This window comes from Salvelinus namaycush, chromosome 20, assembly GCF_016432855.1.
Source record: "Salvelinus namaycush isolate Seneca chromosome 20, SaNama_1.0, whole genome shotgun sequence".
NCBI lineage: Eukaryota > Metazoa > Chordata > Actinopteri > Salmoniformes > Salmonidae > Salvelinus > Salvelinus namaycush.
In genome coordinates this window covers 8,251,745-8,276,842 of record NC_052326.1, presented here as the reverse complement: position 1 = coordinate 8,276,842, position 25,098 = coordinate 8,251,745, and the positions used below count along the sequence as shown (strand labels likewise).

At 44.3% G+C, this 25,098-nt stretch overlaps 1 protein-coding gene across 1 annotated transcript in view; it reads right to left on the bottom strand.

Moving 5' to 3' along the window:
* Positions 1–17,614, bottom strand: part of LOC120065569 (rho GTPase-activating protein 40) — a 31,553-nt gene extending 13,939 nt beyond the window's left edge. Inside the window, exons 1-5 of the mRNA XM_039016633.1 lie at positions 17,429–17,614; positions 10,918–11,159; positions 10,222–10,496; positions 4,836–4,941; positions 3,754–3,911 (exon numbers count right to left, since the gene is read on the bottom strand). Of these exons, the coding sequence (XP_038872561.1) occupies positions 3,754–3,911; positions 4,836–4,941; positions 10,222–10,496; positions 10,918–11,159; positions 17,429–17,508 (861 nt within the window). The 5' untranslated portion in view covers positions 17,509–17,614. The remainder of the gene's footprint in view (positions 1–3,753; positions 3,912–4,835; positions 4,942–10,221; positions 10,497–10,917; positions 11,160–17,428) is intronic.
* Positions 17,615–25,098: the final 7,484 nt, after the last annotated feature.

Sequence of the window (25,098 nt, the reverse complement as noted above, 5' to 3'; positions counted from 1 at the left end):
ACCCACGCTAGCGTGAGCATCTTAAACTTGAGCTCCTTTAAACATTTGTTGAGGCCGTGCAGGACCAGGATCAGCCAAAAGCTGTCATCCTTTTTTGGAACTATGAAATACGTGGAGTAGAACCCACTTAGCTGTTCTAGCGGCTCTACCTTTCTGACTGCATCCTTCCTCACCCCATTTGCCACCGAGGTGACCCCGATGCCTCTGTAGGACTGTGGTCGGCATTGGAATTGGAGTTTGTATCCCCCCAGGACTGTGCCCAGTACCCAGGGAGACTCCACCTGCCTCTCCCAGTTTGCCCTTTGGGCCTGGAAGAGACAGCCAAGGCAGATCGCGAGCACCTCAGGAGGACTTTCAGGGCCCATCCTTCTTAGCCGTGTGCCGCTTCATGTAAGGGTGGTCACGACGCCTGTGCTTGTGCTGTCGGGCTGCAAAACGCCGGTTCCCATTTTCCTACCCTCATACATAGTTTATCTAGCACCCAGTTTCTTTGCCCCAATTCTATGATCTGGTCCACGAGATGGCATTGAGACAGGCTAGATGACGCTAGTTGTAACTGGACACAATTAGCCCCCAAGCTAAAGCTCTCCACTCTGTACCACTTTGGGTTCAAGCCAAGGCTGGACAGATAAAATTCAGTCGCCACCAAGCACTGTTCCCACACCATGCTTACAGCACTTTACCTCCAGAAATATCATGCTCTTTTTCCCCCTTGCCAAGGGGTACAGAGCCTTGTGATTTCTATAGGGAGCGACTCTCTATAAAAGCCGCCAGAGGGTGCAACCAGACCGGCTTAGGGGCCTGTCCACAGCGGCAGAGAGGATCAGGGCACAGCTCACATGGTGCCTGGCCCTGCCCCCTCTATTGCAGAAGACAGATTTTTCCCTCGCCCACTATCAGAAGAGGACTGCTTCTGATTTTCTAGAGTCCTATCCCCCAGGCAGTGACCAATCCTTTGTGCCCGCTGTTTACTGTTTGGTCCATCTGTCACTTACATGCATCAGAAATGTGACATCCATAAGAAGGAGGGTGAAGCCTTGAACTTCTGTTTACCCAGCAGACCCAGGCCCCATGGGAAAAAACAAAGAATTCCATTTCTTTGCTCCATTCCAGAGGTACTCTGCTTTATACAGGACATTTTGGACAATGGAATTGCCTTTTTTTCCATTGTAAATGTGTATTTGGCTGCCATCTCTCCCTGATCTGTTGTTTTATGAAGGTCGGGTGTCGCCTACGTCTAATACACAACAGCTGGTATCCATCCTGGTATCTTTCTGTTATGCTTGATGCCATTTCACAGCCGCCGTTCGAGCCGCTGGAATGATTTATCTCGTTTAAATCCACATTACTATTAGCCATTACAAGCGGGTAGGAGAGCTGCACACATTGTCAGACCACCACTCGTGTCTGTGCTTTGCCCCAGGCTTATCCAAGGTTACATTACAACCTAACCTCGCTTTTGTGCCTAAAGTCAGTCGTGCTTATAAATCGCCTCACTTTAGAGCTGTTGGCCTTTCATCCAACACTCTTCTCCTCCATGGAGGAAGAGCATTTCCACCTCTTGTGTCCAGTGCATGCGTTGCACATCTACAGTTGAAGTCGGAAGTTTACATACACGTAGGTTGGTGTCATTAAAACTCGTTTTTCAACCACTCCACAAATTTCTTGACTTGATTTCAAGACCCCAGAAAAATAATTGTAGACCTCCACAAGTCTGGTTCATCCTTGGGAGCAATTTCCAAACGCCTGAAGGTACCACGTTCATCTGTACAAACAATAGTACCCAAGTATAAACACCATGGAACCACGCAGCCGTCATACCGCTCAGGAAGGAGACGTGTTCTGTCTCCTAGAGATGAACGTACTTTGATGCGAAAAGTGCAAATCAATCCCAGAAAAACAGCAAAGGACTTTGTGAAGATGCTGGAGGAAACAGGTACAAAAGTATCTATATCCACAGTAAAACGAATCCTGTATCACCATAACCTGAAAGGCCGCACAGCAAGGAAGAAGCCACTGCTCCAAAACCGCCATAAAAAAAGCCAGACTACGGTTAGCAACTGGACATGGGGACAAAGATCGTACTTTTTGGAGAAATGTCCTCTGGTCTGATGAAACAAAAATAGAACTGTTTGGCCATAATGACCATTGTTATTTTTGGAGGAAAAAGGGGGAGGCTTGTAAGCCGAAGAACACCATCCCAACCGTGAAGCACGGGGGTGGCAGCATCATGTTGTGGGGGTGCTTTGCTGCAGGAGGGACTGGTGCACTTCACAAAATAGATGGCATCATGAGGTTGGAAAATTACGTGGATATATTGAAGCAACATCTCAAGACATCAGTCTGGAAGTTAAAGCTTGGTCGCAAATGGGTCTTCCAAATGGACAATGACCCAAAATGGGTCTTCCAAATGGACAACTTTGGAAGCTTACTGCCAAAGTTGTGGCAACATGGCTTAAGGACAACAAAGTCAAGGTATTGGAGTGGCCATCACAAAGCCCTGACCTCATTTCTATGGAAAATGTGTGGGCAGAACTGAAAAAGCGTGTGCGAGCAAGGAGGCCTACAAACCTGACGCAGTTACACCAGCTCTGTCAGGAGGAATGGGCCAAAATTCACCCAACTTATTGTGGGAAGCTTGTGGAAAGCTACCCGAAACGTTTGACCCAAGTGAAACAATTTAAAGGCAATGCTACCAAATATTAATTGAGTGTATGTAAACTCCTGACCCACTGGGAATGTGATGAAAGAAATAAAAGCTGAAATAAATCATTCTCTCTACTATTATTCTGACATTTCACATTCTTAAAATGAAGTGGTGATCCTTACTGACCCATGACAGGGAATTGTTACTAGGATTAAAATGATTTAATGTCAGGAATTGTGAAAAACTGAGTTTAAATGTATTTGGCTAAGGTGTATGTAAACTTCCGACTTCAACTGTAAATGGACAGGACGAGAGCCCTACAAAAGAGCGATCAGCTCTGTCTCTTCGGCACCTCCCCACGCAGGGAGACCCATTTCTCACCGGCGTTTATCCAATTGGATAGTGGAGGCTATTATAGTGGCATAGAATAGCAAGGGTTTACCACCTCCGGAGATCCTGAGGGCTCACTCCACCAGAGGTATGGCTGCATCATGGGCATTGTTCAAAGGTGTCTCTGTTCAAAAAGGTCTGTAATGAGGCATGTTGGGGAACTTCGTGAGGTTTTACCGACAACGTCACTGCGCCCTCGTTAACGCACATGGAGCTTAGTGTCGGAACTTCTGAGGGTTGATCCTGTCTAGACTTGGCTTCGGAGAGTACATGAACACTAAGGGAGTTAGTTATATCCCCATAGTGAGACAACGAACAAGTCATTTAAATAGAATTTAAGGTTACTTAATGTAACCCCGGTTCTATGATATTATGAGTGAAGTGTCTCACTGCGTTTCCCTTCAAGCTCTGCGTGAGAAAGACAAATATGTACTTAGAAGTGAAGATGTACATAAAACCATACTTTTTTTGTCTTATACTAAATAATTTGTTCTAACAGCTCCTAACACTTATCTAACATACTGTACAGGGGGATTAAACCAAGAAGTGTTTTTCGGTGTGAGTTTCAGTGCTCTCAGCGATGTAAGTCGACACCAGTGTGTGAAGATAGAGAAAGTGCTATGAAGTTGCCCAGAGAAATCGAAAGAGAGACAGAGAGCGAGAGAGCGAGAGAGAGAGCGAGAGAGAGAGAGAGATAGAGAGAGAGCGTCTCTTACAGGCAGTGTTCCGTCCTCCTTCCTCTTCCGGCCGTTGTTCTGTATCTGTGGAAGCATGGCCTGTTTCAACAAGATGGCCGCCTGTTCACAGTACGCCACGTCTGTGATGAAGGTATCCTCTTTAGGATCTTCTCCATGCTGCTGCTCCAAGCTGACCTCTGGCAAACATACACATGTTGATGTGTTAATGAATGTGTACAAAAATATATGAAAAATTATGTTTATTGTCACAGACTGTTCTCTCTGCTACCGCACGGGGAGCGGTACCAGAGCGCCAAGTCTAGGTCCAAAAGGCTCCTTAACAGCTTCTATCCCCTACCCATAAGACTGCTGAACAGTTAATCAAATGGCTACACAGACTATTTGCATTGACCCCCTCTTTTCTTTTGTACACTGCTGCTACTCGCTGTTTATTATCTATGCATAGTCACTTTACCCCTGCCTACATGTACATTTTACCTCAACTAACCTGTACCCCCACATTGACTCGGTATCGGTACCAGCTGTACCTAGCCTCGTTATCGTTATTTTATTGTGTTATTTATTTTTTACTTTAGTAAATATTTCCTTAACTCTTATTTTTCTTAAAACTGCATTGTTGGTTAAGGGCTTGTAAGTAAGCATTTCAGGCAAAGGTCTGTTGTATTCGGTGCATGTGACCAATAAAACTGGATTTAATATGACAGTGAAATGTGTTGTTTTACAGGGTCGGCCATAATAGTACGACGTCTCTGGAGCAAATTAGGGTTAAGTGCCATGCTCAAGGGTACATCGACACATTTCTCACCTTGTCAGCTCGGGTATTCGAACCAGCAACCTCTCAGTTACTGACCCAACGCTCTAACCACTGGACTACCTGTCGCCCTAATAGTAGTCCTAATGGTTAGCATAATGGAGCCATCTGAGGTAATACAACACAAGTAAATGTTCGCTCAGTGCATGCTGATCCCAAAGGGGATCTTAAATTAAGTTGAGTTCATTACGGCTAGCAAGGCCAGCTGGTCTGGGGAGAGAGAGTTCAGGATTCATCTGAACCAATTAGAACAGAGGACGTGGAGTAGAAATGCGGAGCTAGCTGATACCTTGTAGTAGGGTCTTGGTGATAGTCTCCATGCTGTCCTCTGGTATAGATGATATAGATGCGCTAGGTTCTATAGGCTCAGGGTCTTGAGACTCTGGTAGAGGCGTCTGCACGGGGAGGATAGAAGGCAACAATCAGAAACAAGGGGGCTGAAAAGCTACCGTAACAGTTGAAATGATTTGTTGTCGTTGTTTCTATATACGACTGTGACCTACACTTACGAAAATACAAATCCCAGAGAGGATAACACATGAAAGCATTAAACAACACTTATTTCCATTGTGGCCCTAGCTGTCCTTTTGCATAATTTCACTGTCAGATGAATGGGAGCAGGGTGAGAGAAGAGGTGTTTTCTAGTGTTAAATAACTGATATGATCAGAGGAACAGCAGTTCTTTTCCCATCTCTGGGCTGCTCAGAGATGTGATTTCCCTTTATTCTGATAGGTCAACTGTCTCTCTTAATAGAGTCAGTTACAACTGTTCTGCTCCTTTGAGAATGGACACCAGTGGAATGAATGAATTAGACTATGTAACAAATGAGATTCTCTAAAGTGTTTAGCATTTTTTCATCTTTGCTGATGTCTACTTGACTCAGCAGTGGCTGCTGGTGCAAAATCAAAGAATAACAGACTGATTGAATGGCGCAGGTGGCTGCCATTTTACGGGCTCTTAACCAATTGTGCTATTGTGTGTGTGTTTTCACGTTATTTGTAACTTATTTTGAACATAATGTTTCTGCCACCGTCTCTCATGACCGAAAATAGCTTCTGGCTATCAGGACAGCGACTACTCACCTTGTACTGGACAAAGATTTTTTCTTTAACGAGTTGGACGCAAAGGATTTACTTTAGACAACCGACAAGGCCAACATCCCCGTCATTCGCAGGAGAAAGAGACGGAGATAACAGGGACGTAGGTCGGGGTGCCTTGTAAGGATCCAACGGCTAGTGGGTAATCTACCATCAGTCCTATTAGCCAACGTACAATCATTGGAAAATAAAATAGACGAGCTACGATCACGAATATCCTACCAACGGGACATTAAAAACTGTAATATCTTATTTTTCACCGAGTCGTGGATGAACGACGACATGGATAAAATACAGCTGGCCGGTTTTATGCTGTATTGACAAGATAGAACAACTGCATCCGGTAAGACAAGGGGTGGCGGTCTGTGTATATTTGTAAACAACAGCTGGTAAACAAAATCTAATATTAAGGAAGTCTCGAGGTTTTGCTCGCCTGAGGTAGAGTATCTCATGATAAGCTGTAGACCACACTATTTACCAAGAAAGTTTTCCTCTATATTTTTCGTAGCTGTCTATTTACCACCCCAAACCAATGCGGGCACTAAGTCCTCACTCACTGAGCTGTATAAGGCCATAAGCAAAAAGGAAAATGCTCACCCAGAGGCGGCGCTCCTAGTGGCCGGGGACTTTAATGCAGGGAAACTTAATCCGTTTTACCTAATTTCCACCAGCATGTAAAACGTGCAACCAGAGGGAAAAAAACTCTAGAGAGACGCGTACAAAGCTCTCCCTCACCCTCCATCTAGCAGATCTGACCACAATTATATTCTCCTGATTCCTGTTTACAAGCAAAAACCAAAGCAGGAAGCACCAGTGACTCGGTCAATAAAGAAGTGGTCAGATGACAAAGATGCTAAGCTACAAGAATGTTTTGCTAGCACAGAGTGGAATATGTTCTGGCATTCTTCCGATGGCATTGAGGAGTACATCACATCAGTCACTGGCTTCATCAATAAGTGAATCGATGATGCCGTCCCCACAGTGACCATACGTACATACCCCAACCAGAAGCCATGGATTACAGGCAACATCCGCACCGAGCTAAAGGGTAGAGCTGCCGCTTTCAAGGAGCGGGACTCTAACCCGGAGGCTTAAAAGAAATCCCACTATGCCCTCAGATGAACCAGCAAAGCGTCAATACAGGACTAAGATTGAACCGTGCTACACTGGCTACGATGCTCGTCGGATGTGGCAGGGCTTGCAAACTATTACAGACTACAAAGGGAAGCACAGCTGCGAGCTGCCCAGTGACACAAGCCTACCAGATGAGCTAAATTACTTCTATGCTCACTTCGAGGCAAGCACCACTGAAGCATGCGGACAACTGTGTGGTTACGCTCTCCGTAGCCAATGTGAGAAAGACCTTTAAAACAGGTCAACATTCACAAGGCAGCAGGGCCAGATGGATTACCGTGAAGTGTACTCCGAGCATGCGCTGACCAATTGGCAAGTTTCTTCACTAACATTTTCAACCTGTCCCTGACTGAGTCTGTAATACCAACATGTTTCAAGCAGACCACCATAGTCCCTGTGCCCAAGAACACCAAGGTAACCTGCCTAAATGACTACCAACCCGTAGCACGTCTGTAGCCGTTAAGTGCTTTGAAAGGCTGTTTATGGCTCACATCAACACCATTATCCCAGAAACTCTAGACCCACTCCAATTTGAATACCGCCCCAACAGATCTACAGATGCAATCTCTATTGCACTCCACACTGCCCTTTCTCACCTGGACAGAAGCAACACCTATGTGAGAATGCTATTCATTGACTACAGCTCAGCGTTCAACACAGTAGTGTCCTCAAAGCTCATCAATAAACGAAGGACCCTGGGACTAAACACCTCCCTCTGCAACTGGATCCTGGACTTCCTGACGGGCCACCCCCAGGTGGTAAGGGTAGGTAACAACACATCTGCCACGCTGATCCTCAACAAGGGGGCCCCTCAGGGGTGCGTGCTCAGTCCCCTCCTGTATTCCTTGTTCATCCATGACTGCATGGCCAGGCATGACGCCAACACCATCATTAAGTTTTCAGACGATACAACAGCCTGATCACTGACAACGACGAGACAGCCTATAGGGAGGAGTTCAGAGACCTGACCATGTGGTGCAAGGACAACAACCTCTCCCTCAATGTGATCAAGACAAAGGAGATGATTGTGGACTACAGGAAAAGGAGGACCGAGCACACCCCCATTCTCATCGACAGAGCTTTAGAGGAGCAGGTTGAGAGCTTCAAGTTCCTTGGCGTCCACATCACCAACAAACTAACATGGTCCAAGCCAGAGGTGTGGACTCGAGTCACAAATATAATGTCTTGCAACTCGACTTTGACTTTAACACCAATGACTCGTGACTTGACTTGGACTTGAGCCTTATGACTAGACCTGAATTGATACCCTCCCCAAGCCCAAATATTAAAAATGCTATTAAAAAAAGTGTGCAGCGCATCAACTCTTCATTTAACTGATTACAGTTTGAATCGGACAGCAGCCAATCAAATTGTGCGTGGCAGTGCAGAGGAATATGATGATACCCAAAATTATTATTTTCGGATATAAAGACGACGCTGTATCAACAAAAAACGGATTGCAACTTGCAAAACATGCGGGAACAAAATTACAGACGGAGGCGCAACAATTTCCAACTTTGTTCGACATTTGAAGCTGCACAAATAACGGTAAGTCGTGGCTAATATAGCCGACAGCTATCCATCACACGAGGTTGTGTGTTTGAGTGTGTGTAACTTGTTCTTTTTGCTGCCTTGTGATGTCTGGAGCCTGTATTGTTATGTGCGCTCCTCACTGCTTGCCTTGATTAGACTTGCAGATTGACTCGCCACCACGCTGTTTGGAGCTGGAAAAGATCAAATGAGCACATTTGTGGCAGAGTATCTCCTAGAATGGTTGTGTACTCTTCCTAACCTGCTGATTACGGTGAGTGCTTGAACCTCTGATTGTGTTTATGCTTCACACAAATCCCACCCTCCCCCTCTCTGCTGTCCTCGGCAGTTTTGAGCTTTCTCCATTGATAATGAATGAAGAACGGCGGCTTATTTCATCTGAGGCACCGCATTCAGATACAGTTTTCCAGATAGAAATGCAATATATAGATCTGTACTCGATTCTCTATTCTACACGGCAAAGGCTGTTGTAGGTGATGTATTTCTATGCAACCACCCCACACGACCCGACCCAGGCTACCACGCCTCTCCCGCTGTCACAGAGAGGGGGGGGGGGTCTTTCTCATGGCTACCCATGTATTTCCATGGAAATTTAGTTTATTTGGAAAGTAATAAATATATAGATATTTTTAAAAGCATTCATGATTTGCGTAAATGTAATATACTAACTATTACTCTTGTTAAACATATGAAATGGTATTACATTTGGTGAAGAGCACATTATGACTTGTTTAGGACTCGAAACTTAAAGTTTAGGACTTGAGACTTGACTTGATGGTCTTGACTTGAGACTTGACTCGGACTTGCCTGTCTTGACTTGGGATTTGACTTGAGACTTGAGTGCTAAGACTTGAGACTTACTTGTGACTTGTAAAACAATGACTTGGTCCCACCTCTGGTCCAAGCACACCAGGACAGTCATAAAGAAGGCACGACAAAACATATTCCCCCTCAAGAGACTGAAAAGATTTGGCATGGGTCCTCAGATCCTCAAGAAGTTCTACAGGTGCACCATCGAGAGCATCCTGACGGGTTGCATCACTGCCTGGTATGGCAACTGCTCGGCTTCCGACCGCAAGGCACTACAGAGGGTAATGCGTACGGCCTTGTACATCACTGGGGCCAAGCTTCCTGCCATCCAGGACCTCTATACCAGGCGGTGTCAGAGGAAGGCCCTAAACATTTTCAAAGACTCCAGCCACCCAAGTCATAGAGTGTTCTCTCTGCTTCTGCACAGTGGTACCAAAGCGCCAAGTCTAGATCCAAAAGGCTTCTTAACAGCTTCTACCCCCAAGCCATAAGACTCCTGAACAGCTAATCAAATGGCTTCCCAGACTATTTGCATTGTCCCCCCCAACCCCCTATTTTACACTGCTGCTACTCTGATTATTATCTATGCATATTCACTTTAACTCTACCTACATGTACATATTACCTCAATTACTTCAACTAACCGGTGCCCCCGCACATTGACTTTGTACCGGTACCCCCCTGTATATAGCCGTGCTACTGTTATTTTACTGCTGTTGTTTACATTTTTTGACAATTTTTTACTTAACACTTATTTTTCTTTAAACTGCATTATTGGTTACGGGCTTGTAAGTAAGCATTTCACCTGTTGTATTCGACAAATACAATTTGATTTGATTTGAAAGAATACAGCGAATTTTATGTGTGTGTATTTGTTGCTTGTACAGGAAATCCATCATGTCATCACAGGAAACAGAAAAATGTCATCACAGGAAACAGAACCATGTCATCACAGGAAACAGAAACATGTCATCGCAGGAAACAGAAACATGTCATCACAGGAAACAGAAAAGCTACGGTTCGATTGCACCTTGATTGAACAGAGCCAGTACCATAGTGTGAAAGCAAGTGGTCAGTCTGACCTGAGCGATGGAGGAGGGTGATGACCTAAAGACATCCCTGACGTCGCGCGGCGGGGGCTTGTTCCTCTTCCTCAGGGACAGGGTGTAGGAATCGAGCCTCCTCTGGACGGCTGCGGCCTGCGTACGGGTCAGAGTGGACAGTAGGATGGCCTGGTCAACATCCTGGTCTTCCCTGTCCTGTTCCCGGTCTCTGTCTCTGTCTGGTCTCTGCTGCTGCTGTCTTATCAGAGTGGACAGACCTGCATCCTGGAGCCACTGCTCCTCTTGCTCCCCCTCTGCAACACATAATACAATAGGATTGTATTAAATACACCTATTAGCTATCGCTCTCCCTCTGAAACACATAACAGCTTCATTACAGAGACTATACATACGGCATGCTTCTGTACGCATGTGTGTGCTTGCCTGCATGCATCTGTGTGTGCATACGCGCTTGCATGCATGCTTATGTGACTGTCCATATTATACTATAACTTGCAGCTCCATGCATAACACATGTACCGTCTGAGGAATGAATAAACTGTATATTTTAGAGGGAGAGTACATTGCAATATTGCACATAATATTGTTGTTCCATGTATAGCAGATACGCATGGTTCAACACAACACAACTCGTTGTAACAATAGGCCTATTATAACAATAGGCCTATGGAGGTAATTGACCGACTGACACTAGTCCTGTGTCTCTGTGCTTACCTTCAGAGTGTCTGGAGTCTCGACTGGCGCTGTCAGTGTCAAGGTCAATGTAACCGCTATCTTGGCTGCGTATGGTCTCCACCTCACTCCAGAAGGAGTCCAGACACAGTTTGTCAGGGTGCTGTTGTTGTGGTTCCTGGTGGGACGCTGTACATTTGTCCTGTGTGTGTTCCGCTGCAGCTTGGTCCTGGTAGCTTGGCCTGGCCCAGGGCTTACCGTTCATCTCGGAGGGACTGGGGCTCCTGACAACCAGATAGACAGGAAGAAACAATAATAACATATCAGATGGTAAACAGAGAGAGGAGAATTAAAATGTGAGAGAGAGACAGGGAGGATCCAGATTCCAGAGAGATGGAGAGATAAGGAGGAGGGATGCATGGAGGGAGGGAAGGAAGTAGAAGAGAGAGCGTGGACTGCACACAAAGACTTCAGATTTCCATTGTTCTCATGAATAGTCCCGCAGGCGTGATACTGTGTGTGACCCCTAGATGTCGCCGTGGCGCTCTTTCCACCAAGCTTTTCTCTCATTTAGATCAATTTAGTCAAAATGAGATGGAATCATCCACTGATTGTGTTGGCATAATGTGTATCGACATGAATTCCATATATATACACACAAGAGTTGCATAGTGTTCTAAGCATGGTTGACATAATTAATGCCTAGACAATAAGACATATCAGTCTTATACCCCCCCCCCCCCCCCCCTTAAAAAAAACATTTGCTTTTCCTACCGGCACCGGCTTATTCAGGAAAAATGTACTTGTTACGACTGTGATATGTGGTTGTGATAGTAGTTCCAGGCTGCTGTTCATGTGTACAGTGTAATGTAGCTGACAGGTAGTTATTATTGCTTATTACTAGTCAACTGAGTAACAGGGACAAGGCCCAAGGCGACTTCATAATGACTGCATTGAATGTCTACCTGTGTCTCCACTGTAAGTAAGCTGTTGACTCACAGAACTGAAGTGTAATTTCAAAACTCACTTTCCCAGTCAGCAAAGAAGTCTCGGAGATTCCTATGCATGATATCATGTCTGTTTGATGGCTTACTAATAGCATACTGTGTGTGTACATTCTTAAAGGGATTAGGACTTTCACTTGAGTCGTTTTGAGGAGTGTGCAAGTAATTTACAGACAGTACTGGCATCGTCCTAATAGCCATGTCCTGCTGTTTGGATTTGTCAAGTGGGTCCAAATACCAAACAGCTTGGTTTCTCCTCTTGATACTCAATGGGGACTATTGATACAACCATCTAACTCAGCCCTATGACATGCTAAACTAGATTCATGGTTCAGCCTAGGCTGAACCTTTTAAAGACATGGTAAAGTCTACTACACCTGTTGTGTTCGGCACATGTGACAAATACAATTTGATTTGAAGTTGGTTTCCTTTATTTCTTCAGTTACCTGTATGCGCTATTGATAACATTTATTTTTTTGTAACTATTGGTCCTCTGTGGCTAAATTTTGCTCTTTGGTGTATTTTGAACATTGAGATAAAGAAATATGTATATAATTTTAAAAATGATGTAAATACTTTTGGGGCCTCTTGGACCCAGCCCCTGACTCACACAATTGACCAGTCAAATTATTATGCTGTTTTTATCGAATTTATTTATTAAATCAGTTACCCAGACAAGGCATCCCCCCCCCAGTTACCCACTTGTGCCCCCTACCTCCTCCCCACAGCATCAGGAGCAGGCTGTCTACATTCATTGAGCTGTCTACATTCATTGAGACATAGTACCAGTCAAAAGTTTGGACATACCTACTCATTCCAGGGTTTTTCTTTCTTTCTTTTTACCTTTTAGAATAATAGTGAAGATGTCAAAACTATGAAATAACAAATCAAAATGTATTTTATATTTAAAATTCTTCAAAGTAGCCACCCTTTGCATTGATGACGATCACCCTTTTTTAACGATTATTATTTTATTATTTTCTTGCTGCTTCTTGGGCCCTCCACGGGCCTGTTCCAAGGCGTTTCAGCCCCGGTAAGCCCCTGCATTAACCCGGCCCTGTATAAAGGGGAGGGGACAGGGGAGAATTGACTGGTTTTGCCAGTTTCTGTGACCCTGTTTTTAAAAGCTTCTTAGAATCATTTTGAAATAAACAGATAATCCCTTGATATCCAAGAACAGGCTCACCGTTCTTACAACAGGATATTTCGCAAGTTGTCCCAAAGAAAGACCCAAAACCGTCCCAAAACTATAATGGATAAAAATACAAATTTTCATTTTGTGGATAATCTCTGATTCCATCATTCTTCTTTTTTTTTTTTGCATCCTACAAAATTTCTCTGGCATACAATAGAAAGGTTAAGTTCCTCAAATCACAACAGAGTCGTAGAACATAGAACAAATAATATTAATGAAAAAAATGTATCTGGTATTTTCCCTCACAACTTTGTAAGCCTGACTATTAATGCTCAGATAACCTTCCAGACAAAATCATATGAACAGAATCAGGCCTGCTTTTATCACTGAACATCTGCAGTACACACACAGCCCATTCCCTATCCATCTGTGCCCTCCTAAAATAGGCTGAACCTGCCACAACCTGTGGAACGCGCACACCACATGATGCCCCACAGAACTAAGTCCTACAGACAAAATCTGCTAACAAACAGCATCAGCAATGAACACATTCTGCTTCCACAGTCAGTCAGCCAACCATAAGGAAACTACTGTTGATTAATTGAAACCCGTGTTGATAGTGAGACTACTGTGCCATGGAGTGGGCGTATAGTATGTATAAGTGCCCCATTACTCAAGAATTGACATCATGATTTAATCAAAGTCTGAGTAAAGCCTGTGATCTCAAGCTAAGATTCTACCCTAACTGAGCAGGCGGCAGCTCCAGAAGCATACATACCTGTTGGTAACTCGGTAGCTTGATTTGGATCGCAAACTACTGAGGGGGCTGCGGGTCAGTCGGAGCCTGAGTCTGTTTAGCGACGTGTGAGGTAGAAACTGCCTGGAAGAGTTGGACATATGAGCGAGCCTGCACACTACTTCCTTTCTGCCTCCCATGTCCTCCCACTCAACAAATGTCTCCAACAGCAGAATCAACTGGCTTTGACCAGTCTTCGAATAGGATAGCAATCTATCTTCAGTTTCCGCTCGAATCAAAAATCGGTCAGTGCTCCAGGGCTTTTGCTGGCCAAGTGCATGTAGAGTTAGAGGTGTGTGGGGTGACGGAAGAAGGAATGTGCGAGTGATGGTGGCTAACGCCTCCACACCACTTCAGTCATCAACACCTAGCTAGCTGTCCCCTCCCTCTGGGGACACACCCTAACCCTGTAGTCCTGGCTCCTATACTACCACACATCTAGAGCCAAAGTGGATTAGCAACACCCCCGCCCACAAAGCACACACAACTTTCACAGAAACACACATTGCAGCTCCCTCCAGTCCAAGTCCAAAACAAACTCCCATCACAAATCAACTCCAACTAAGACAATGTCAGTGCACCAAAGCTGATAGGTTATTGATAACAGAAATGTTGACATATAGAAGATAATTAGGCCCAGGGTGGGAAATGCTGGTAGATTTTGGATAATATATATTCTTACCAGCCACATTGGTGGGTGGTCACACAGAGCATTTGAGAGCATTAAAAAAATTCAAAGCACACGTTTGTGTGTGTGTGTGTGTGTGTGTGTGTGTGTGTGTGTGTGTGTGTGTGTGTGTGTGTGTGTGTGTGTGTGTGTGTGTGTGTGTGTGTGTGTGTGTGTGTGTGTGTGGGTGTGTGTGTGTGGGTGTGTGTGTGTGGGTGTGTGTGTGTGTTCTAGAAGAGAGAATCTCAATGCTAGAGTGGTGAAAGCGGGATGGGGTACCTTGTTTTCTGTGATTTATCTTCATTCTTTATTTATTTTCTGAAAAACATTTGGCTGCGGCCGGTGGACCAAAAAGTGAATTTCCCACCTTGATTAGACCTACCAAGATCAGAAACCAGTGGCCCTTTTAATTCCACTAAACTGACACACACAAAAAATCGAATCATTCCTTTTTACCATCCACATTCACACAGACCATACGTTGGTTTGCTGTAGCAGATGTAGCAAACTACTAAGACTAAAATGTTAACGTAACGTATTGCGTATTCACAAAACTCTTCTTTTTATTTTATTTTTTCATTTTACAGCTAAATACGATCTCCATCAGCTCAATCCAATAAATCAAAATGAGGAAGACAGCTGTAGTGACATCGTCGTTCCCTGAAGGTAAACACCTGGTTATTAAGGGTCACCATACCTGTGTAAGGTGACGGGGTTGGGAAAGCCAGGTGAACAGGCCTGCCAGCATTATCTGCCAATGAACCTCATCCTTCCTATCTCATCTACTCTCTCTCTCTTTCACTCTCTCTCTCCCTCTTTCATTTTCTCCACTCCCGACAACACTACTTTTTCAGGAGACGATGTAAACAGAACAGACAGGCTACATCGGGTGAAAGGGGGGGGGGGGATAATGTTGTTTTGAGACTATCAACAACAGACCAGCTTGATATCAAAATTCTCCTCATTGTATGTCAAATGTAAGTCGGACATTATCTTCAATATTGATATCAGATAAATGCTTAGAGCAGTATAAGCAGTTCAGGCCGATATACTTACATTTTGATTCAACATTTAATGAACCTTACAGCCTATTGTATAGAAGCGGGAAAGTGGTGAAGCAAGTAGCATATTACATGTGCTTTTATAATCAGGTCACCCATTAGAGTAGTTTCTTGAAAGGTATGAAAAGGGCTATTATTAGGCTTTGTTTTTGTTGTTGTCAGAAAACCCGTCTTGAAGCATTTGAAACTAAATACATTCGGCTCAGAGCAGAACTATCCGTAGAAAGTCCCACACGGTGTTTACAACCACAGGAATATTCCCCTGAGATTTCAGTGAACCCGGGTAAGTGAAAGAGATCGGTAGCGAGCTTGCTACCTCTATGCTAATGTTAGTTAGCTATAGAGCTACCGCATTTAGCTCATGTCTTCCATCTAAATAACACCGATAAAACTAACTAAATTTAAACATGTCTGCCAGCTGTTGGTAGCTAACTGCTGACACTGTCATAGATAATACAAGCCTATGGGAAAGAGTCATTTTCAAGGTGTTTGTGGCGACTGCGTGTTGCGGTAATTTGGTTGTTCTGTGGCTCTGGGGGACTTTTCTATATTGGCCTGCCGAGTGGGGGCTAAACTGAAATGCGATGCTTTGGCTATGGATCTGATCGCCAATCCCTGATCGGCTTTCTTTGGAGGGGTTTGATTGTGGATTTTGATCCATGGGAAAGTTTATTTTGGGATGTTCTTGTTGAAGAGGCAGCAGATAACGTCAGCTTGCTAGAGCTAGCTATCCTCTTCCTCCATTTCTGAATGAATTTGTGGCTATTTCTTGCAGTACACTGTAAGTGAGAGAGATTTTGTTTGTGTACTGCCATATGTCGATAACATCGCTAAGTTTGTCACCAGTATGGACTAGTAACTATCCTAAACCTAGCCAGTTAGACAGTGATAGCCGCAAGCTAAAACCAGGGAGAGAGTGGAGAGAATTCACTTTCTATAAAGACTGTAATTGTAGCAATATGTTGTGAATATTGTAGAAAAATCCAAAAGTGTCACTTACAGTTTATCATGTACATTAGGCTACAGGCAATATATTCCTATACTGTGTGAGTCATAGAAAATTACAATCTTGCGTTCGGGGCTTTCCGGCAGTCTTCATGGTTTTTATATGTGCGGAAAATAAATTGTACAATCGTAAACTAACAAATAATTGTTCAAGTTAGAACCCATGTAAATGTGTTAATGTACAGCACCAACTACATAAATATCTGATAAGGTCCATTATCTGCTACATGGACTGTCACAACCCAGAGTAACCCAATGGGTAACAAGTCAAGTAATGAAGTAATCTATTCGGTCATCTCATCACTGATAGACTGGAGACTACTAGGCCACATTCTTAATCCTAACAGCTGAATTCCTTTGGAATCCTCTTATGTACTAGAGAATTCAACAGTTAAGTCATGCAGACCTCGCCTGGTTGGAGTCTCTGTTCAGCTATAACATTCCACTCCTTACCACGCCTGTCATTTCCCAAATGTCAAAAAGACCGGTACCCAGACTAATGCAGACCTGGGACAGAGACTTTCTTTCAACGGGTGATCACCACAGTACATGGAGGGAAGACGGAAGGCTCAGTGAAGCAAGTGCTCTGATTAGTGCTCTGATCGGTTGTAAATTGACAACACAGCTCATTATCAATCAATCAGTACTCAAAAATGTTTCTCTATTCCCAGCACACAATGTATTGCGCTTCAGAGTAAAAACAAGAGCATTGGTAGAAGTAATCCTTTCATTCAGAATTAAGTTCTATATGACAACACTGTAACTCAGTCAATTACATGTCCAGTAAGAAGGGAAGAGAGTTCATTTACATAATCCAGCAGCACAGACCCATGAACCCAGAGTTGAGTTGAGGTTAGGGCCTATAAGGGCCTAGTATGAGCCTACCTGGCCTTGGGCGTGGGTGGTCCATTGGCTTTTTCTGAGCCTTGCTGCCTGGCCCGGGAGCCACTTCTCCACAATGGCATCCTGCCCGTCTCCCTTTCTACCCCAGGTAGGCTGTGATTGTTGCTGCTAACGCTGCCTGCTGCAGCGTAGTAGTATAGGAAACAGCAGCTGCCTCCTGCCTAGCTGCCTCCGGCCTTCCCCATTTGCTCCACTCTGCAAGCTGCTTCCTTGTAATCGCCTCAGGCCGTAAACACATTACAGTCAGCAAGGAAGTTAGGACAGGGACTGTTTCATTGGTCTCACTGTGTTAGTGGGACGTCACGCTGTCCGTCGCATCCTGAGACAGGAAAGGAGAAGGCCGGGCTGATGGTTACAGGGATAGGGGGCTGGGGGTTGTGGGCAGCATGCCTAGCTGAGTCTAACCAGTGGGTCTACAACACTCCCACCTACCAATGCAGCCTGGTCTCAGAGCAAAACATATTATATTTGACAAAAAATATCCATTTAGTATGATAGACGTAACATAGTAAATGTAAATCCGGGACACTCAAATTAGTATGATAAATTGTGTTTGGTATGGACAGTAGGTTACTTTTACTGCAGGGGGCTAAATCAGGGTCACACAGAGTGTTTCTTAGTCTTAAACAAATATACGTTGAAACAAAAGTACACCTCTCACACATGATTATGGGCTTAAAACAATAAGACACATGTACCATGTCAGATATAGAGTAGAAATCTATTCAATGTTTTGTTTGCATCCAAATATTACACTTTGTATACATCACAGAACACTGAAATATAACCAAACCGTTTGACATAGAAACACCAGATGTACAGCGCATTCGGAAAGTATTCAGACCCCTTGACTTTTTCCACATTTTGTTATGTTACGGCCTTTTAAAATTATAAACTTGGATTAGCTAACACAACGTGCCATTGGAACACAGGAGTGATGGTTGCTGATAATGGGCCTCTGTACGCCTATGTAGATATTCCATTAAAGATCAGCCGTTTCCAGCTACAATATTCATTTACAACATTAACAATGTCTACACTGTATTGCTGATCAATTTGATGTTATTTTAAATGGACAAAAAACAAGGACATTTCGAAGTGACCCCAAACTTTTGAACGGTAGTGTATGTATGTATGTAGCATAACGTATTTACAGTTTTATACATGTTTTCAAGAACTGGTGACAAATAATGCATTCCGATTATTGCATAGATTGTATTGGACAACTATGATGTGTGTAAAATGCTTTTTTAGTTTGTACTGATTATAATGAGCTAATGCTAAGCTATTTGCCTGCTATGTGTGGCACTATGTTTGTTGACATTATACAATGCATTCTGGGTGTCACGTAAACGTCTGTCAGACCAAATATGTTATAATGAGGTGAAGGAATTATGGTTCACTTATCTTTCGGGTAAACTTCCGGAAGTGAATGAAGGGAAGTGAATGATCGTTGTCACGCCCTGACCTTAGAGAGCCTTTTTATGTCTCTTTTTGGTTTGGTCAGGATGTGATTTGGGGTGGGCATTCTATGTTTTGTTTTCTATGATTTTGTGTTTCGGCCGGGTATGGTTCTCAATCAGGGACAGCTGTCTATCATTGTCTCTGATTGGGAACCATACTTAGGTATCCCTTTTTCCCTCCTTTCGTGGGGGGGGGGGGGGGGGGTTGTCTTTGTTTGTGGCACTATAGCCCTTAAGCTTCACGGTCGTTTTTCGTTTGTTGTTTTGTTGGCGTCATTTTATTCAAATAAAAGGAAAATGACGCTCACCACGCTGCACCTTGCTCCACTTCTTCCAGCAACGGCCGTGACAGAACTACCCACCACCAAGGGACCAAGCAGCGTGCGCCAACCTGGAGGACGAGCTGGACCGGGGAGGAGAGAATGGCAGAGGACAAGACCCGGTCACGAAAGCCCGAGAGGCAGCTCCCAAATATTTTTCTCCTCACTCCAGTGATGATCCATGGCAAGAAGCCTCCAGTGATGATGCATGGCAAGAAGCCTCCAGTGATGATCCATGGCAAGAAGCCTCCAGTGATGATCCATGGCAAGAAGCCTCCAGTGAGGAGTCAAGGCACGAAGCCTCCCACGACGGCCTACAGTCCGGAGCCTCCAGCGATGGTCCCCAGTCCGGAGCCTCCAGCGATGGTCCCCAGTCCGGAGTCTCCAGCATTGAGGGTGCCCAGTCCGGGGCCCGCAACGAAGGTGCCCAGTCCGGGGCCCGCAACGAAGGTGCCCAGTCCGGGGCCCGCAACGAGGGTCCCCAGTCCGGGGTCGGCAACGAGGGTCCCGCACCTGAGCCGCCACCGCGGATAGATACCCACCCAGACCCTCCCCTATAGGTTCAGGTTTTGCGGCCGGAGTCCGCACCTTTGGGGGGGGGTACTGTCACGCCCTGACCTTAGAGAGCCTTTTTATGTCTCTATTTGGTTTGGTCAGGGTGTGATTTGGGTGGGCATTCTATGTTCTGTTTTCTATGTTTTTGTATTTCGTTGTTTTGGCCAGGTATGGTTCTCAATCAGGGACAGCTGTCTATCGTTGTCTCTGATTGGGAACCATATTTAGGTAGCCCTTTTTCCCTCCTTTCGTTGTGGGTAGTTGTCTTTGTTTGTGGCACCATAGCCCTTAAGCTTCACGGTTGTTTTTCATTTGTTGTTTTGTTGGCGTCATTTTATTCAAATAAAAGGAAAATGTACACTCACAACGCACAAACTATCAATCGTCGGATTACTTTCGATTTCTAGAAAGTGTTTTACTCAATTATTTAGATCAATGGTGAGCTCACCTGTGATGTGATTAATTGTAAATAGTAATTGCTATTAGCTAATTCATATTGTAGTTTCTGTCAGCCGAGAGTTGTAAAAATATGACCGCTTGTGTTATGTCAATCTTTCCTCAGTTAACGCTAGGACAAATGTAGCCTACATTTTCCGGTTTGGATGATTGTGTTATGCTGTAGCTACTTCTGTGAATGTCTGAATATTGCATCCAAAAATAAACTGATCACATTCTGGACATAACTTTGTAAGGACTGTGTTTGTGCAAAATGTTTCTGTGAAAAAACAGTGTGGCCAGCTCAAATGCTGATTGTTGCGTCAATCGAAACTGGACGTTCTAAATAAGCATTCTAATCACACCGGTTTGAGCTTACGCTGCAGGGACCACTGTAGAATGATCACAGCCATTTGTTGGTATGTGTGAAAAGGAATGATGGAGGCCACTGTGTTCTTGGCGACCTTCAAAGCCGCAGACATTTTTTGGTACCCTTCCTCAGATCTGTGCCTCGACACAATCCTGTCTCATAGCTCTAAGGACAGCTCTGAGACCACGAGAGGGCTCTTTGGAGGAAAGGAGGATGGTTAGTTGGGGTGTATGGGTGGGCGTATAACTTTAGCATTTTAGATAATTAGCAACATTTTAGCTACTTTGCAACTACTTAGCATGCTAGCTAACCCTTCCCCTAACCCTAACCTTAACCCCTAACCTAACATAGCATATCATACTACAGCAGTCAAATGTAGCATATCATACTAAAGCAGTCGAACATAATATATCATACTGAACGGGTCAAATGTGATCTATATGTACTATGACCGCTATTACATTGGTAGGCCAATGTAATGTATCCTAACGTAAAGTAGTGCTGAGCGATTAACCGAAATGTCAGTTATTTAAATAACTAATTGACCGATGTCGGTTCAACTATTTGAATTCCATTTAATTCTGGGTTTTTCTGTTTCTCTAGAGATAAATCAGATCAAGCTGTGCGATGCAAACGTCCCTTTTTCAGGACCCTGTCTGTCAAAGATAATTCGTAAAAATCCAAATAACTCATTGTACAGATCATTGTAAAAAGGGTTTAAACACTGTTTCCCATGCTTGTTCAATGAACCATAAACAATTAATGAACATGCACCTGTGGAATGGTCATTAAGACACCAACAGCTTACAGACGGTAGGCAATTAAGGTCACAGTTATGAAAACGTAGGACACTAAAGAAGGCTTTCTACTGACTCTGAAAAACACCAAAAGAAAGATGCCCAGGGCCCCTGCTCATCTGCGTGAATGTGCCTTAGGCATGCTGCAAGGAGGCATGAGGACTGCAGATGTGGCCAGGGCAATAAATTGCAATGTCCGTACTGTGAGATGCCTAAGACAGCACTACAGGGAGACGGGACGGACAGCTGATTGTCATCGCTGTGGCAGACCACGTGTAACAACACCTGCACAGGATCGGTACATCCGAACATCACACCTGCGGGACAGGTACAGGATGGCAACAACAACTGCCCGAGTTACACCAGGAATGCACAATCCCTCCATCAGTGCTCAGACTGTCCGCAATAGGCTGAGAGAGGCTGGACTGAGGGCTTGTATGCCTGTTGTAAGGCAGGTCCTCACCAGACATCACCGGCAACAATGTTGCCTATGGGCACAAACCCACCGTCACTGGACCAGACAGGACTGGCAAAAAGTGCTCTTCATTGACGAGTCGCGGTTTTGTCTCACCAGTGGTGATGGTCGGATTCGCGTTTATCGTCGAAGGAATGAGCGTTACACCAAGGCCTGTACTCTTGGAGCGGGATCGATTTGGAGGTGGAGGGTGGTCATGGTCTGGGGCGGTGTGTCACAGCATCATCGGACTGAGCTTTTTGTCATGGCAGGCAATCTCAACACTGTGCATTACCAGGGAAGACATCCTCCTCCCTCATGTGGTACCCTTCCTGCAGGCTCATCCTGGCATGACAATGCCACCAACAATGCTGCTCGTTCTGTGCGTGATTTCCTGCAAGACGGGAATGTCAGTGTTCTTGCCATGGCCAGCTAAGAGCCTGTATCTCAATCCCATTGAGCACGTCTGGGACCTGTTGGATCGGAGGGTGAGGGCTAGGGCATTCCCCCCAGAAATGTCCGGGAACTTGCAGGTCCCTTGGTGGAAGAGTGGGGTAATATCTCACAGCAAGAATTGGAAAATCTGGTGCAGTCCAAGAGGAGATGCACTGCAGTACTTAATGCAGCTGGTGGCCACACCAGATACTGACTGTTATTTTTACCCCCCCTTTTGTTCAGGGACACATTATTCCATTTGTTAGTCACATGTCTGTGGAACTTGTTCAGTTTATGTATCAGTTGTTGAATCTGATGTTCAGACAAATATTTACACATGTTAAGTTTGCTGAAAATAAACGCAGTTGACAGTGAGAGGACGTTTCTTTTTTTGCTGAGTTTAGTAGGGAGTTGTAGTTTCCAACAGGCCAATATTCTAAACACATGCTTCGTTTGCAAATGATGTCCGAGTGTTGTAGTGAGCCCCAGGCTATACGTAAATTAATAAAAAAACAGAAAATGGTGCCGTCTGGTTTGCTTAAAATAAGGAATTTGAAATATTTATACTTTTCCTTTTGATACTTCAGTATATTTTAGCAATAACAGTTGTGGCCAAAAGTTTTGAGAATGACACAAATATACATTTTCACAAAGTCTGCTGCCTTAGTTGGTATGATGGCAATTTGCATATACTCCAGAATGTTATGAAGAGTGATCAGATGAATTGCAATTAATTGCAAAGTCCCTCTTTGCCATGCAAATTAACTGAATCCCCCAAAAAACATTTCCACTTCAGCCCTACCACAAAAGGACCAGCTGACATCATGTCAGTGATTCTCTCGTTAACACAGGGCTGGACAAGGCTGGAGATCACTCTGTCATGCTGATTGAGTTTGAATAACAGACTGGAAGCTTCAAAAGGAGGGTGGTGCTTCGAATCATTTTTCTTCCTCTGTCAACCATGGTTACCTGCAAGGAAACATGTGCCGTCATCATTGCTTTGCACAAAAAGGGCTTCACAGGCAAGGATATTGCTGCCAGTAAGATTGCACCTAAATCAACCATTTATCGGATCATCAAGAACTTCATGGAGAGCAGTTCAATTGTTGTGAAGAAGGCTTCAGGGCGCCCAAGAAAGTACAGCAAGTTCAGGACCGTCTCCTAAAGTTGATTCAGCTGCGGGATCGGGGCACCACCAGTACAGAGCTTGCTCAGGAATGGCAGCAGGCAGGTGTGAGTGCATCTGCACGCACAGTGAGGCGAAGACTTTTGGAGGATGGCCTGGTGTCAAGAAGGGCAGCAAAGAAGCCACTTCTCTCCAGGAAAAACATCAGGGACAGACTGATATTCTGCAAAAGGTACAGGGATTGTACTGCTGAGGACTGGGGTAAAGTCATTTTCTCTGATGAATCCCCTTTCCGATTGTTTGGGGCATCCGGAAAAAAGCTTGTCCGGAGAAGACAAGGTGAGCGCTACCATCAGTCCTGTGTCATGCCAACAGTAAACCATCCTGAGACCATTCATGGTGTGGGGTTGCTTCTCAGCCAAGGGAGTGGGCTCACTCACAATTTTGCCTAAGAACACAGCCATGAATAATGAATGGTACCAACACATCCTCTGAGAGCAACTTCTCCCAACCATCCAGGAACAGTTTAGTTACGAACAATGCCTTTTCCAGCATGATGGAGCACCTTGCCATAAGGCAAAAGTGATAACTAAGTGGCTCGGGGAACAAAACGTCGATATTTTGGGTCCATGGCCAGGAAACTCCCCAGACCTTAATCCCATTGAGAACTTGTGGTTAATCCTCAAGAGGCGGGTGGACAAACAAAAACCCACAAATTCTGACAAACTCCAAGCATTGATTATGCAAGAATGGGCTGCCATCAGTCAGGATGTGACCCAGAAGTTAATTGACAGCATGCCAGGGCGGATCGCAGAGGTCTTGAAAAAGAAGGGTCAACACTGCAAATATTGACTCTTTGCATCAACTTCATGTAATTGTCAATAAAACCCTTAGACACTTATGAAATGTTTGTAATAATACTTCAGTATTCCATAGTAACATCTGACAAAAATATCTAAAGACACTCAGGCAGCAGACTTTGTAATAATGAATATTTGTGTCATTCTCCAAACTTTTGGCCACGACTACATTGCTTTGCTCATGAGCTTAATTTGGTGTTGTGTCATACTTGCAGGGCTATTCCGGAGGCTGCTGAGTTTTTCAGTTTCTTGGAGAATGTGTATTCATTTTTCAGTGCATCCCTAGTTAACCACCACAAGTTCAAAGAAGCTTGGAAGAAACTTGGAATAGCATCAGCTCTCAAACACTCGCTGGGCATGGCAGCTGCGGTCCATAAATGCAGTCCTGGACACTTTAACTGGCTTGCAAGTCTTGCAGCCATGTCCATTGAGGGTGAAGCGCTTGGGCCACTAAGCCACAATAGTGTCATTGATCGCTTTGCCCCCTAAAAAAATAGGAGGTACACATTGATGCGTCCTCCCACAAAATAAACATCCAAAGAGAGAAGCAGGAGGAGCAGTTCTGTAATATTTGTTTGGGATTTTTTTTAAATATTTTTTTATCCGATTTTATTCCTAAAATTTTATTTAGATCATTAGTTGAATTTAGTTTGCCCCATTGTGGATGATACTGTTTAAGATGTTCCATGTGTCTGAATTATTGGGTTAATTTTGAGCAACAATTTTTTTTAAAGGGTGAAACTTAACTAAAGATTTTTTTTGTAATGGTATAATATGACATGTCTTCTTTCTCTCTCTCTTTCGCTCTCTCTCTCCATCCGTCCCCCTCTCTCTCTC